Here is a 15,387-nt window from a genome sequence, read left to right on the forward strand (position 1 = left end):
CCAGCCACTCCGCGGCATGTGAGATCTTCCCAGACCAGGGCACGAACCCGTGTCCCCTGCATCGACAGGCAGACTCTCAACCACTGTGCCACCAGGGAAGCCCTATAATATATTTTTTATAAAAACATAATTGATATAATATCTAAATATCCTGTACACAAAGAAAAAAGACATTTACCAAAATGTAAATGGTATTTATCTTTGGGCAGAGGGAGTTATGGATGATATTTTTTATTTTATCTTTGTTTTCTTTTTTTTAACATATATTTGCAATGAGCATATGGTACTTTAATAAACAATGGCATTAAATAAAAGTGGCAAAATGGAGACAGTTTTTCAGTAGTTAATGAGCAGCTGCATACAAACTGCTGAATTGTGCATAACTTGAATCTTACAAATAGTCTTTAAAAATATTCCTGAATAAGGTAAAATTTTATAATGTCAGTCCCGGGAGTTTGGAAGCAATAACACACATCTTTAGCAGAAACTGTGTTATAGCTATAGAACAAATAAATAAGTGAAAAGACTCTGACAGCCAAATAACTGTGAGTCCTTAAGATATTTAAGAGTACTCTCAGATGATAGATTAGATTTTTCTTTCCTGTCAGCCCATATTAAATCTTGGACAAGCTGAAAATACTCTTTATCCAGGCTCTTGGAGATGAAACTGTTTAGTCAAATCAGGCATAATTCCTTTCATCACCAGAAAGAGTTGCAGTCACAGGCACATCTCATTCTAAGATTTTATTTATGTAGGTGAACTGATGAACTAAAGGTAACCTCTACTAAGTCTTATTTTTGTGGAAGTGTAGCAGTTTAAAAGGAGCATCTGGAAGGAGTTTTTAATAATAAGCATTTTGTTTTCTTTTTTCAGGGAAAAGTGAAGGTAAGTATAATGTCTTTATCATACATCACATATATGAATTTGCTTATACATTCAGATGTTTGTTGGGCAAACTTGTTTTGTTCTACCCGCACGTGAGACGAAGAAAAAGTTAATTTTTATTTCTTTACCTGAAGTTCTAGGGGTGACAGCATAGGTTAAGGGAAATGTGACTCTTTGTGCCTGTGATCAGGCAGTAGAGACAGCCTGCCTCAGCCTCTGATAATTCACTGGTACATTTTACCTATTGCATGTGAAAGCTAGACATTTCCCCAGCCTTTGTCAGGGAAAACATCTCCTTTACTGGTTGAACTCTGGTATCTACTAGGTCTCATATAGGAAGGTTCTAGACATGATCAGAGTGTTGAGCTACCGTCTTCCAAGCTTGTGGTGACTCTTGGGTGTAGGTATCATTGCCAGCTCTTTAAGTTAATTGTAAAGCTAAAAGTTTTAACATATTTTAGGCTTACGCTGTCTTTTTGAGAATGTTTTTGCTTTATGAGTGAGATTGAAATGAGTTTTGTTACTATTTGAAGATCTCAACCTATCTCTCATTATCAGAGAAAAGATTGTTAACCTGTAGAGGCTGTCCTTAGAGAAAATATCTTATTTATGAGTATATTTATAAGTATTCATTTTAGTCAAATATGAAAGCTGATATATTAGGTGATTATCTAACTGGATCACATTCAGAGAATATCTACTTCAGGATTATAAAACTGAACTGAAAATTTCTTTAGAAGGCTAGGTCCCAAGCAATGTCACACTCCTACTCCCCCCAGTTCATGGTCCAAAACTTGAAAAAAAAAACCCCTCAAAACCTAGAGGTTCCCAGTAAGGAAACAAATCACTTGTAATCCCACAACCCCAAAATAATTGATAATGATAATGGCTAAGAAGACATGCTAGTACTTTTCAAAGCAATTTACAAATATGAGTTTATTTAATCCTTCCAACAATCCTAGGAGGTATTATTTTTATCTCCATTTTATAGAGGCGGAAAATGAGTCCCAGAAAGGTTTAGCAACTCAGCTAAAATCTTATGATTTGTAAGTAGCAGAGTCAGGATTCAAGTCAGGCAGTTTGGCTCCAGCGTCTGTGCTTTAGTTACTATCTCATACTGCTTCTCTGCTAACATTTTGATAATTATTATTATTTACATGTTTATATTTTTATAATAGATATATTTATAGTTTTATATATTATCATTACCATGTCTACTTGCTTCCTTAGCCTATATCCTCATCAGCTCAGGGTGCTCTAACAAAATACCATAGACTAGGTAGCTAAAACAAAAGACATTTATTTTCTCATAGTTCTGGAGGCTGGGAAGTCCATGATCAAGGTGCCAACAGATCTGGTTCATGGTGAGGGCCCTCTTCCTGGCTTACAGACAGCTGGCCTTCTTACTGTATCCTCACATGATAGAGAGAGAAAGAGCTCTGGTCTCTTCTTCTACTTATAAAGACACTAATTCCATCATGGTGACCCCACCCTCATGACCTTACTTTGATTACCTCCCAAACACTAATTACCTCCCAAAGACTCCACCTCCAAATACCATCACATGGGGAGCAGTGGGGGTTAGGGGGAGGGTTTAGGGCTTCAACATATGAATTTTAGGGGGGACACAAACATTCACCCATAATAACCTAGATTTCTAGAAATGGATCTACTGGATCAAAGGATAAGGACGTTTTAAGCTCTTGATACATATGACCAGATTGCTTTTTGTCATTGGAAGGGTGTGCTAATTTACATCCCTTCCAGTCATTGTGCCTGCTAGTTTTACCTGACCCTCGTCTGCATTAAGTATTATATTTTTACCTTTACTCTTTAAAGTTGTATCTTTATAGTTTTAATTTGAATTTTTATTTATTTTTTTATTGAGGTATAGTTGATGTACAATATTATATAAGTTTCAGGTGTGCAACATAGTGATTCACAATTTTTAAAGGTTATATTCCATTTATAGTTATTTTAAAATATTGGCTACATTCCCTGTGTTGTACAATATATGCTTAATTTGCATTTTATTGTTAGTGAGGCTAAACAGTTTTTATCTGTTACTACCATTTATATTTTCCCTTTATGAATTCTCTATTCATATTTTTTGCCCATTTTTAATGGGCACTTTGGCATTTTTATTCAGTTTGTGAGCTCTTTATATATTTAGGATATTATCCTTTGTTGTATTTGCATTTTACCCGGTTTGTTGTTTGCATTTGTTTATAAAGTTTTCTGACACACAGATGTTTTATGTTTTTATGTAGTCTATAAATATATAAATTTATTGTTTATTTCCTTTGTCATTTCTTCCATTACTTTTATGCTTGTTTGGTTCATTATTAATATTACTATAAAAAACTTTGTAAAAAGAACTATATAGTACAATGTTTGTCATTGCTAGTAAATGTATACATAGAATGTTCACATAATTATAATAATTATTTCTTATGCCTTTTTATATATTATTTCAAATAAACATTTTCATGCATTGTCGTGTTCCACGTTCTTCTCATTTTAATAGTTTTATATTATTCAACCATGCTAACTAGTATATAGTATTCTATCATGTCAGCTTAGGCCTTGTATATTTTGATTATTTCAGGTTTTAAAAATTATATATAACATAATCATCTTTCTGCAGATTATCCACCCCCCCACCTCCATTTTGAGTTATTTCTTAAGACCATAATTCTAAAAGCAGAATTGTCAAGTCTAAGTATATGAACAGTGATCTTATTAGGTCATAAAATATAAACAAGGTTTGGTTTTTGTAACATCTCCTTGAATTGCTCTTTTGAAATATACTACCAGCTATAATAATATACCTCCAATACTATTTTATAATTTTTATTTAACTTTTCTCATTTTAAAAAGTGTGTAATGAGTTCTTAATTTTTATAGCATGAATTGTTACTAAGGCTAAGTATTTTTCCATGTATTGATTTACTATTTAAATTCTGTGTTTTGACCTCATATAAAACATTTTATCCAGAAAGTTATGAGGCTGGGGCCACCTAAGGTAATGCTAAAGCCTTCTAAAGATTGAGCAGCCAAGTAGAACTTAAAGTGAATCCATACCAAGAACCTCTCTTTCCTTTACAAACAGAATTTGGACCTTTGAATCACTGTTTGTCAAAAATTTGCTATAGTATTTTAAAACTTTTGAAAAACTTACGTTTTGGCATTTTTTACAATCTTGTGACTTATTTTTCTTTTTATTTCAGAGAACACTTTTTACAGTTGGCTAGAAGGTAATTGAGCATTTTTAAGCAAATTTAAATAACATTTTTTTCATTTTTAAATGCGCATAAAATTAATTTTCTGCCTTACAGATTTCACATATGAAATTTATATTTCCAAATTACTTTTTGTAGGCCTCTGTGTAGAAAAAAGAGCATTCTACAGACTTATTTCTGGCCTCCATGCAAGCATTAATGTGCATTTGAGTGCACGGTATCTTCTACAAGGTATGTGACATTTTACTTTTATTCACTTTACCACACTTATTTTCGGGTATTCTTAAAATTTTCTTGGTATTTACCTGGATGAGAAAGGATTGACCCTACTGAATATTAGGCAGTAAAAGATTTATTCTTAAATGGTAGTAATCAGGAATGTGGGAACCATGGACCTTATAAGGAAAAGTTCAGCCTGTTCTTAGCGCTCTTCACCTTCTTTTAAGAAGCTGCTCAAAATCATACATGTCACTTTGGAAATGTTCTTTTGTTGTGGGAATTAAAAAAGCTCTCAAGAGCATAGTTTGTTTTTCATTAGATATTACTGTGTCAGAATCCCTATATTTGTGTGCCAGCTTCAGGCCTGGAGTTTAACAGGTAAGAGCATTTTTTCTGCTGCTCTTCATGCTTTACGAAGGCTGTTGAAAAATTAGACCATGTTGGAGTTTCATCAATAACATATTTCTTCTAGAATTACGGTATCTTTTACTTCTTAGAAACAAAATCATAGTAACTTTAATTAGGGCTTCAAACTCATTAGTAATGTCAGATAGTCATTTTTGACTTCTGTATCTTGGTTTTATGGATATGTTTATATTCAGAAATTTGATTTTATTAGTCCTGGTTTCTCAGTAAAATATTGAGTTTATTTTCCTTTTAAGGATGGCTTCTAGAAGATAAAATATTAATATGGAACTATTCAAGGCTAAATTATGTAAAACAGTTTTCATGGTTGTATTGATTATATATTTTAAAATATAAAATCAAATTAGCTTCTGCAGGCATCAATAACCTAATATAAGTAAAATGAAACTTATTTAATTTTAAAATGCAGTTTTTTTTAATATTTAATTCTTCTTTCTTCTCAGATACCTGGTTGGAAAAAATATGGGGACATAACATTACAGAATTTCAGCAGCGATTTGATGGAATTTTAACTGAAGGAGAAGGTCCACGAAGGCTTAAGAACTTGTACTTTCTCTACTTAATAGAATTAAGGGCTTTATCTAAAGTGGTACCATTCTTTGAGCGCCAGGATTTTCAGCTCTTCACTGGAAATAAAGTTCAAGATGCAGAAAACAAAATGTTACTTCTGGAAATACTTCATGAAATCAAGTAAATTGTGTATTACAACTTATACATTAATAGAAGGGTGACAAGTGGTATCCAAAATTAAATTCTTAAATATTCAACTTAGAGAAAGGAAAACTATCTAAAAAATAATTAAAAGCTAATTCTGCTCATAGGTCTTTTAGAATTGAGTTTTGGTTTTGTTTTCATTTTGACTTATGTATTAAAAGGCACATAGTTTTAGTTTTAAGAGCCATTCTTTTGGTATTTGATACTTGCATTATTTTCATATTTAGTTGAACAGGTTGGGTTTGGGGCATAACTTCTACTATATTATACAGTTAGCTTTTATATTTGAGGATAAGAATTTGTTTGGGGGCATAGAATTTTTGATTTTACTATCTATTCTACTCTATTTTACTTATATTATTCATCACCGACCAGCAAAATGTGGTATCAGCAGGACTTTTAATGTTTTATAATACATGAAAATATTTTCTGTTCTATGCAGAGAATATATGTTATTTATGTTTTTTTTTTAATGTAGGTCATTTCCTTTGCATTTTGATGAGAATTCATTTTTTGCTGGGGACAAAAAAGAAGCAAACAAACTAAAGGTAATAATTTTATACTCTAACTTAATTTTTAAATACAAACTCATGCAGGTATGAATAAAGGCCGTGTTTTTATTCTTAACAATAAATCTTGATATACATCCTGAAATTAGAAGAAAAGTCAGAGTCATAATCTTTCTTTTCCTCAAGAAAAAAATGTCCAAAAGCAGGTCCAACTTAAGATCTAGTTTGTGTTGTTTTCAAAATAACAACAGAAATGTGTACTCTTTACAGAAGGCTTTCATTTCACATTGATGGTCTCATATAGTAAATAGAACTTATGAATGAAAGGAAAGGGATCTAGAGCACAAGGGGCAGAATTAGTCTTTCGCTGGAGAGAATTCTGAAAATAGTTTTGGCTAAATTACAGGATGCTCTTTAGGAGGAGAGGTTACAGTATTGTTTTGTCAATTCATCTCATTCACTGGGAATTAAAGAAATTTAGTTACACCAGGATGCAGTTCTGGGAAGAACAGAAGACCTGAGATCACACAAAATGGGCTCTGGTCTTTGCCTTACCTCTTAGTAGAGGTATGACCCCGGGCAAGACCATCTTTGTGCATATTTGCCTCAAAATACTACAAATAAAAAATCTCACTGGGAAGATTTATTAAACGCTCACTGGGTGTAGAGCATGATTTTTGTCACTAAAGAGAGAGATGCTTCTACCCTCAGGGGATTTCTAAGTCTTTTTGAGGACTTAAGTAAAATTATATTACTGTTCTCAGTTATAAAGCTATAGGTAAGTAAAGCAGGTGGCCCTCAGTAGGACTGGGCTGGATCTGATTTCATCAGAATATTTATAACAAACAATCTGCCTTTGTTTCTAATTCATTGCTTCTTTCGATAATGAAATAACCTGATTTTTTTGCAGCTTGCAAACAAAATACTTTGTGCACTCCATTTTTTTACTGTTAGGTAATAGTTATTTTTGACCTCCCATCTACCTCCTACTTAAAGCATTCTTGCTAGAAATATATATCTCAGTGCTTATATAACCTCCCAAACAGTTTCCAGGAACTTAGAAGTGAGGGGGAAGATGCTGTAATAAGACTTTTTTCCCTACTATTTTCGATATCTTTCTTATTTTTAATACACTTGCTGGTTTATGGAGAGTGTTTGGCATTTACTCATTTTATATTGTACAGATTAGAAATATTTCTCACATCGTTTTCATTTTATCGAAACTCTGAAACACTCAGCTTTCATATCCTGTGAAATTTAACATAATTTTTCTGAGTCCTTTTACAAGAAAGGAGTAAAACACCAAGGAAACTTGTTGATATCAGATATTTACTTTTTTTTTAAATAGCAGTTTATGGTGAATATAATGGATTTGAACAGTCATATAAGTTCATTTGAAAATCTCATCTTGTCTCCTTTATACTCTATCAGTGTATGGTTAGAAAGAGAGGACTTGTATGAAAGAGAATTGTTTAGTGTTCAATTCACAATAGAATAGGATCTCACCTGAAGGCTTATAAAACATCTGAGAATTGGGTGAGAATTGTTTTTTGGTCAGTTGGTTTCACTGAATATAGATCACAATGTTTAACCACAGAATGTTTGATTATTCTACCCACTGACTATAATTTTAAGTATTGACTCCAAAACTGTGTAAATTAACAAGGAGAATTTGTAAATGATTTAGGTTCTGGTTATTTTAAGGATCATACATTTTTCTAATCTCGGTTAACTTTAGAATATACTCAGCTTATTGGACATTGATTGTCATTTGTGGAAGTCACAAGGATTTTCTCCTTGTTCTGATCTAGTAAATTTCTAGCTTATTAATTTGGTTCTAGCATATTAAGTACATTTAAGCAATTGTGCTTGGTTTTAATTTTGCGATGTTATTTTGGCTCTTGTAAGCAACCACGTTTATTCTCTGTACATGCCACATAGGGATTTACTCAAGAGCTGCCATATTCCAGTGTTTGAATTAGTGAACATAGATTCAAATACCAAGGTTAGACAATGTGTACGAAAGGAATCACAATCATTTTGAATAGAGGCTTCCAACCTTTACGAGTCTAAGTCAAGAACTTTCAAGGCCTCTCGCCACGACAGTGGTGTTTTTAGCATCTGTTGATTGTGAAAATATAACTGCCAAAAATCCACTATGCATTTAGTAACACTTTTAAAGTAAAAGTTGTGTTTTATTAATCATAAAATTTATATCCATTTGGAAATTTATAGTGCATACGTGTGAGCTATTTGTTCTGTCTATAAACAAATGCTTGTCTACACAGGGATTTTGTAGACTCTTATACCAACTATTAAATCCTCCAGAGGTGAGCCCCTCATTGGATGAGAACATCTACTTTAATTTTAGTGCTCTGTTATTAATGTTAAAAGTGTGAATTTCCTTAAAGTCAAGGTTGAAACACAAGTTTAAAGGAAACGTCAAATCACCAAAAATCTACTTAGGGAAATATTGCTGGGTAAATATTTTTTCTAAGTATGTTTAAAATTAGAATGACCTCTTACTGAACTCAGTCCAAAAGGTACATTGCTAACATATGGTGACATTTAATATTAATTATTTGGGCTTTGTATTAAATCAATAAGATTTAAGATCTGGAATCCCATTGTAAATCTTTTATTAATACACGTAATGGCTGTTTCAAAGTCTCAGGCTGAATGAACCATCTGGGGAAAGACTGTCCCTAGAGTATGAATTGAGGTCTGCCTTGAATAGCAGGTTCCAATCTTTGCTGATTTATTCCCATTTTTAGATCTTTGGTCTTGTCCTCTTTTGATTGAGCCCAGTGTGTGGTTTATCACATAAGAAAAACAAACAAAACATTATATGCTTCCAAAGTTATAGGCCATTTGGTATAATGAATGTTCCATCTGAACTGTATGTCAAATTTCCTGTTTCAAGTACCGTAAGCTTGGGATTCCACTATAAATTCAGGACAGAGGGAGTAACTTGGAGAATTAATTAATAATTTCCACTGTAGTAAAAGAAGGATATGTTCTTGGCTTCCCTTCTTTCTTCTAATGTACTACTTTTGGATGAGTTTAATGCATGTTGCCCTTTTATAAACAATATAATACCCTAGTGTTCATGGATATATATATATATTAAAAGTATAAATATAAAAAAGGAATGATAAACACCAAATTCAGAATAGTTATAGAAGGTAGGATATGGGACTTTGAAGGGATACATAGGAGGCTTCATTGTAATGGTTTCTTTCTGAAACTTGGTGGAGGGTACATGGATTTCATTATATTCTATATATTTTTTTGTGTGATAATAATGTCAATAATAATCAAAGGTCTGGTTGATTTACCTAATTAATACCAGAGAGGAGCGTTTTAATTTAACTATTATGAAACCAAAGGTTTTTATTCCTCCCTCCCTCCTTTGTTTTTTTTTTTTGTTTTTTTGTAAACATCTTTATTGGAGTATAATTGCCCCACAATGGCGTGTTAGTTTCCGCTCCATAACAAAGTGAATCAGTTATACATATATACATGCTTCCGTATCTCTTCCCTCTTGCATCTCCCTCCCTCCCACCCTCCCTATCCCACCCCTCTAGGTGGTCACAAACCACCGAGCTGATCTCCTTGTGCCATGCGGCTGCTTCCCACCAGCTACCCATTTCATGTTTGGTAGTGTATATATGTCCATGCCACTCTCTCACTCTGTCACAGCCTACCCTTCCCCCTCCCCATATCCTCAAGTCCAGTCTCTAATAGGTCTGTGTCTTTATTCCCGTCTTACCCCTAGGTTCTTCATCCTCCTTTGTTTTTTTCCTCTTTCTTTTTTTGGTAAATGATGTTATACGACCCCCGCCCCCCTCCCCTGATATTGGTATATGGTTAATAATCACATACAACAGAACATCTCAACTCAGTTACCTTTGTGTATATTTATAAATAGTCTAGTTTTGGAGGCAGGCAGGCTGGGGTGTAGATTTGCTGTTTACTAGGTATGGGAATTTAGGCAAGTTACGTAACCTCTCTGAACCTTGTTTTTTTAATTCATTAGGTGTAGACTATAATGATATCTACTTTTGGATTTGTGGTGAAGATGAAATGAAATTGTATATGTAAAGATTCCGGTGTGTAGGAGGTACTCCGTGGATGTTGACTTCAGTTCTGTTCCCCACTTTGGTGCCCTCCAGTGCCTTGCATACTGTGAGGCACATAGAAGGCACTCAGAAATACTTAGTACTTGACTATATACTATATTTTAATAAAATTTTAAATTATTTTTAGGAGGACTTTCGACTGCATTTTAGAAATATTTCAAGAATCATGGATTGTGTTGGTTGTTTGAAATGTCGACTGTGGGGAAAGCTTCAGGTAAGCATATCAGGCTCAATCCTATTTTCATCCTTTGCACAAAGAATTTTCTGATTTTTCTTTTTTTCTTGTTTTTATTATAGACTCAGGGTTTGGGCACTGCTCTGAAGATCTTGTTTTCTGAGAAACTTATTGCAAATATGCCAGAAAGTGGGCCCAGTTATGAATTCCATCTAACCAGACAAGAAATAGTATCATTATTTAATGCATTTGGAAGGTTAGTTTCTACCAAAATTGTTTCTGCTAGCCAAGTAAGTCTAATGCAACATGTATACTTTCAGATAAAACTGGGTAAGAAACACGCTTTTTAGTGAAATTATCTCACTACAGAATTCTGCGATCTTATGAAATAACTTTGTAGATACACACAATCATTAAATAATATTCTTTATTTTCATCTGTTGACTTTTATAATCATGATTAATTTACTGAGTGGACTTCAATATTCATCTTGCTGAAACTGTATATTTTTTCTATGTTATTTAAAAGTATTTGTGCTGCCCAAATGTTTTTTTGAAGGTCCTGGAAAAATCATGTTGTGTAATATAGGTGTACACATAAAATTTCCATGTGAACTCACCATTGTGTAAAAAGGTTAATAGTTCTTTTAAAAATAATTTGCATCAAAATGATTAGAAAATAAGCTTGAAATAAGGAACTTACCTTATAAAATTTAAGTATAGATACATTTCTTCTAGCCTATTATATCTAAGGAATGCAGAGATTTATTAAAATAACATTTTCTAAGGACTACATTACTTCACTTAAAAAAATTATGACTAATATTTTGGGTTTGATGTAATTGACCTTCAGAATTATTCTCTAGTATACAGAAGCTTGACAGTTATATTTGAGTACTTTGCAACTTTTTTCATGGTGGAGAACAGAGCTAAAGTACACTTAAAATAACAAACTTTGCTTTTTTATAAAAGTTAGTGAAAACAGTTTGATCACACAATTACTGTTCTCACTCTTTATAGTCCAAAGGCTTTGATTCTTTGTATATTTACTAAATATGGTATATTGATTAGTTTAAGTGTTCATATACTTATGCATATTTAAAATACATATTTTACTGCTTATATACTTTATACCTATGTACTTTAAATACTAAGCATATGAATATACTTCTGAATTCTTAAAATATCCTAATATTTTAATACTTAAATAGTTTATAATTTTGCATTTTGAAACTTTAATACTAAGTTATGAATAATTAAAAATAACTAACTTCTGGGCAATATTATCTTAGTTTTGACATGTCAAATTAAGAACTGAAGCTATCTATTTTACATTTGGCATCACCAAATGTAAAATAGATAGCTAGTGGGAAGCAGCCACATAGCACAGGGAGATCAGCTGGGTGCTTTGTGACCACCTAGAGGGGTGGGATAGGGAGAGTGGGAAGGAGATGCAAGAGGGAGAAGGTATGGGCATATATGTATATGTATAGCTGATTCACTTTGTTATAAAGTGGAAACTAACACACCATTGTAAAGCAATTATACTCCGGTAAAGATGTTAAGAAAAAAAGAACTGAAGTGCATCAAAATAGATTAAATGGTTTATGCACCTTTACATTCACTGAAATAAACTACTTAAATGTTTTTCTGTGTTCTGAAAATGGAAAGTGAATAACTTATAAAGAAAAATTATCTAAAATAGTTTCTAAGTGAAATTTTTTTTGGTTACAGAATTTCAACGAGTGTGAAAGAATTAGAAAACTTCAGGAACTTGTTACAAAATATTCATTAAAGAAAACAAGTTGAAATGTGCCTGTTTTTGGACAACGGAGGCCAAAGAATGGAATTTCGTTCAAAGGCATTAATAGCAATGACAGTCTTAAGCCAAACATTTTATATAAAGCTGCTTTTGTAAAAGGGAATTATATTGTTTTAAGTAAACAATTTTTAAAATTGTGTTAAGTCTATGTATAATATTATTGTGAGTAAAAGTAAAACTTTGATAATGTGGTACAACTTTTAAAGTTTAATATTAAGTAAAATCAAGATTATCAAATTCATATATGGTAACCCTAAGTAAATGATGTTTTAATAATTTTGTGTAAGAAGATGTAATATAAATAAAACTATGGCCAATGTGACAAGCATTTATAGGAAAATGCTAAGCAGGCCCCTGATGACCCATTATTAACAGCCTAAAATTTTTCAACATTTAGGGTGACCAGATTTAGTAAATAAAAATACAGAATGCCTAGTTAAATTTAAATTTCAGATAAACAACAAATAGTTTTTTAATACAAGTATGTTCCATGCAATATTTGGGACAAACTTATACCAAAAAATTATTCCTCCTTTAAAATTCAAATTTAACTGGGAGTCCTGTGTTTTATCTGGCAACCCTACAATACATTGGTATGAAACAAATCAGTTTTAGAATTATATTGCTATTTTGATTGGCTTATTTTGGTGTGTAGAAAGATACAATGATAACTCAAAGGCATAGGGGATTTCTAAACAGTGTGAAAAGTTGAATAGATTTATATATTTATTCTCATAATACTTTCCCTAATTCTGAATAAAATTTTGGGGAAACTTTTTATTTTTATATAATTTCAAATTACAGAAATGTTTCCAGGATAGTACAAAGAACTCTTTTACCAGATTCCTTAATTGTTCATATTTGCTTTATCTCTCATGCTCTCTCTGTATACATACACACGTATACTATTTTTCCTCAATCATTTGAAAGTCAGTTACAGGCATTGTGCCCTTTGAACCATGAACACTTCAGTGTGAATAATTTTTTAATGATTTTTTTCAGGAAAAAATATCTGGAGCTATATAATACTATAAGCCTTAGAATCAGGAATCATTTTGAGTTCCAATCTAAAATTCTTTTTGAGTTTTGTTACCCTTTTAATGCTCGATCTGTATAGTCATAAGGCATATAATTTTTGGTTTTTGTACATGATGTTCATTTCTTTTTTCTCATGAAAACTAAACTGTAATTTTTAGTGGTTTTCATTAAGAAAAGGCCTTCAGTGATAAAAATATATGAAGGGGTTTAGGAATTTATACCACATGGTAATTGTAGGGAAAAAAGAAACTGTATACCTCAAAGTCATGGGCCCTCTCTGTATGTCTTGGCAGGTATATCATGTTGAGATGTAACATTATTAATAAAGCAGGGTTTAGTTATATAATGGCTTAGAAATGCCACTTTATACTACTGTATACTTTTTCTTCTCTATGTCCGTAAGGCCTGGTACAGTGTCAAACACATAGTAGGTGTCCAGTAAATATTCGTTGAATGAATGTATGAAAATGTAGTCAGTATATTTAAATTAATAATCACAGAACTAAATTTCACAATATATGTCCTATTTTCCTTTTCCCCCTCATTTGAATAGGGCAGGAGAAGAAAGATACTAACCTACTATTAAGCCATTATTCTTGGAGACTCAAAGGACTATGAAGTGAGCGCCAAATATAAAACTCTAAGGACATTTGTAGTACTCTGAAAATACGGTAGATCGGTTTAAATGGTTGTTTCACCTGTATACTTCTCTAACTCTCATCTTATGTCCCTGCCCTTTTTTGCTTAAACAGCTAATCTTTTTGAGAATATTCCTATCTTCACTTTGTCACCCTCCACTTGCTCCTTAAATGAAATTTGGCTTTTGGCTCAGTAGTTCTTAACAATATTGTACTCTGAAGTCTAAAATCCCAATTCTAAATCCATGGTTTCGTTCACAAGCCATTTCTTACTTGACCTTTTCTTCTGCATTAGACACTGTTGATAGCCCCTCCTTTAAAAGGCTTTTTTCCCCTGGATTCCTTATATTTCACTCACTCCTGGGTGCCTCTTTCATTTATTAAGTTATACCTCAGGCTTTCATTCCTGCTCTCTTCACCACCACCACTTCTCACTCTTGAGTCCTTCCCATTAAATGATCTCTAAATCCTTATCTTTACCCCAGACTTCTCAGTCCATCTGCCTTCTACACATCTTCAATTGGTCGTCCCATAGACACCTGTGCGTGTCTTAAAAAGTCATTCTCCCCCAAACCCACTCTTATGCCTGTGTTTCTTCCTTTGGTTAATTTTAGAACCATCATGATCTAAATTCTCTAGGCTCACTTCTCTCCTCCACTTCTCCCCTGTCCAGCCGATGTCTAATCTCTAAGGATTTTATCTCCATGTTTCTGATATACCACTGTCTTTCCATTTTCACTGCTCTTCCCTAAATATGAACCTTTCTCCTTGTCCCAAGCCTGTTTCCTTTCTCCTTTCTTTCATCCCACAATGCTACCAAAGTGGGCTTTCTAGAAGCACTCAAACAATGTTACTCCCTGCTTAACACACCTCAGAGATTTCATGAGGCTTTAGGAGGAAGCCAAACCCCTTTCCTTGGTGTACAAGCTTCTCTGATATGGGTCTTTCTGCTCCCCTGACCCCATGTTCTGCTAAAAACACACAGTTCTTCAGATGCAGCATAGTCAGGCCTCCACACCTTGGTACCTGCTATTCTTTCTGTCAAGTGCCCTAGCCATCCTTCCCCACCTGGAAAATTTCTGTGTATCCTTGCAGGCCCAGCATAAAGCAACACCTCTGTGAAACTGCCCTTGTTCCATCCAAGGAGGATCATCTAACTTCCTCTTTTGTGTCATCACTGTAATTACAACCTACCTCTATTGTGTCACTTATTGTACTGTATTGTTTTTGTTTTATAAAGTCTCCTTTACTAGAATGTGAGCTCCTTAAGGGCAGGAAAAGGAACTTTATCCTTTTCTGCATCTCCATAGCATAGTTTTTGGCATATGAACGCTTAATAAATGTCTGTTGAATAAATTGCTTTTAAAGTTACAACTTCATTATGTTAATGGTCATATCTTCACTCCAAATATTCTTTACAGTAAGAGTCAGTAGATGCCCAAGGGTCTGTGGATTTTAGGGGGGGGTCAATAAAACTTTTCAAACTGTATTCAAACTTTTGTGTGGTTTTGGCAAGTTATGTAAGGGGCCTATTATGGAAAAAATGGTAAGAACTCTTCTTTCAGGGGAAAACATCA

At 33.1% G+C, this 15,387-nt stretch overlaps 1 protein-coding gene across 2 annotated transcripts in view; it reads left to right on the forward strand.

Moving 5' to 3' along the window:
* The window catches only part of ERO1A (endoplasmic reticulum oxidoreductase 1 alpha), a 44,506-nt gene extending 29,322 nt beyond the window's left edge, over positions 1-15,184 (forward strand). Inside the window, exons 9-16 of one of the 2 annotated variants that reach the window (XM_060142582.1) lie at positions 875-886; positions 4,117-4,143; positions 4,267-4,359; positions 5,217-5,463; positions 5,966-6,035; positions 10,266-10,352; positions 10,436-10,569; positions 12,047-15,184. In XM_060142582.1, the coding sequence (XP_059998565.1) occupies positions 875-886; positions 4,117-4,143; positions 4,267-4,359; positions 5,217-5,463; positions 5,966-6,035; positions 10,266-10,352; positions 10,436-10,569; positions 12,047-12,107 (731 nt within the window). In that variant the 3' untranslated portion in view covers positions 12,108-15,184. The remainder of the gene's footprint in view (positions 1-874; positions 887-4,116; positions 4,144-4,266; positions 4,360-5,216; positions 5,464-5,965; positions 6,036-10,265; positions 10,353-10,435; positions 10,570-12,046) is intronic. The other variant, XM_060142590.1, reaches the window with a different exon arrangement.
* Positions 15,185-15,387: the final 203 nt, after the last annotated feature.

The sequence above is a fragment of the Lagenorhynchus albirostris genome, chromosome 1 (genome assembly GCF_949774975.1).
Source record: "Lagenorhynchus albirostris chromosome 1, mLagAlb1.1, whole genome shotgun sequence".
NCBI classification, from domain to species: domain Eukaryota; kingdom Metazoa; phylum Chordata; class Mammalia; order Artiodactyla; family Delphinidae; genus Lagenorhynchus; species Lagenorhynchus albirostris.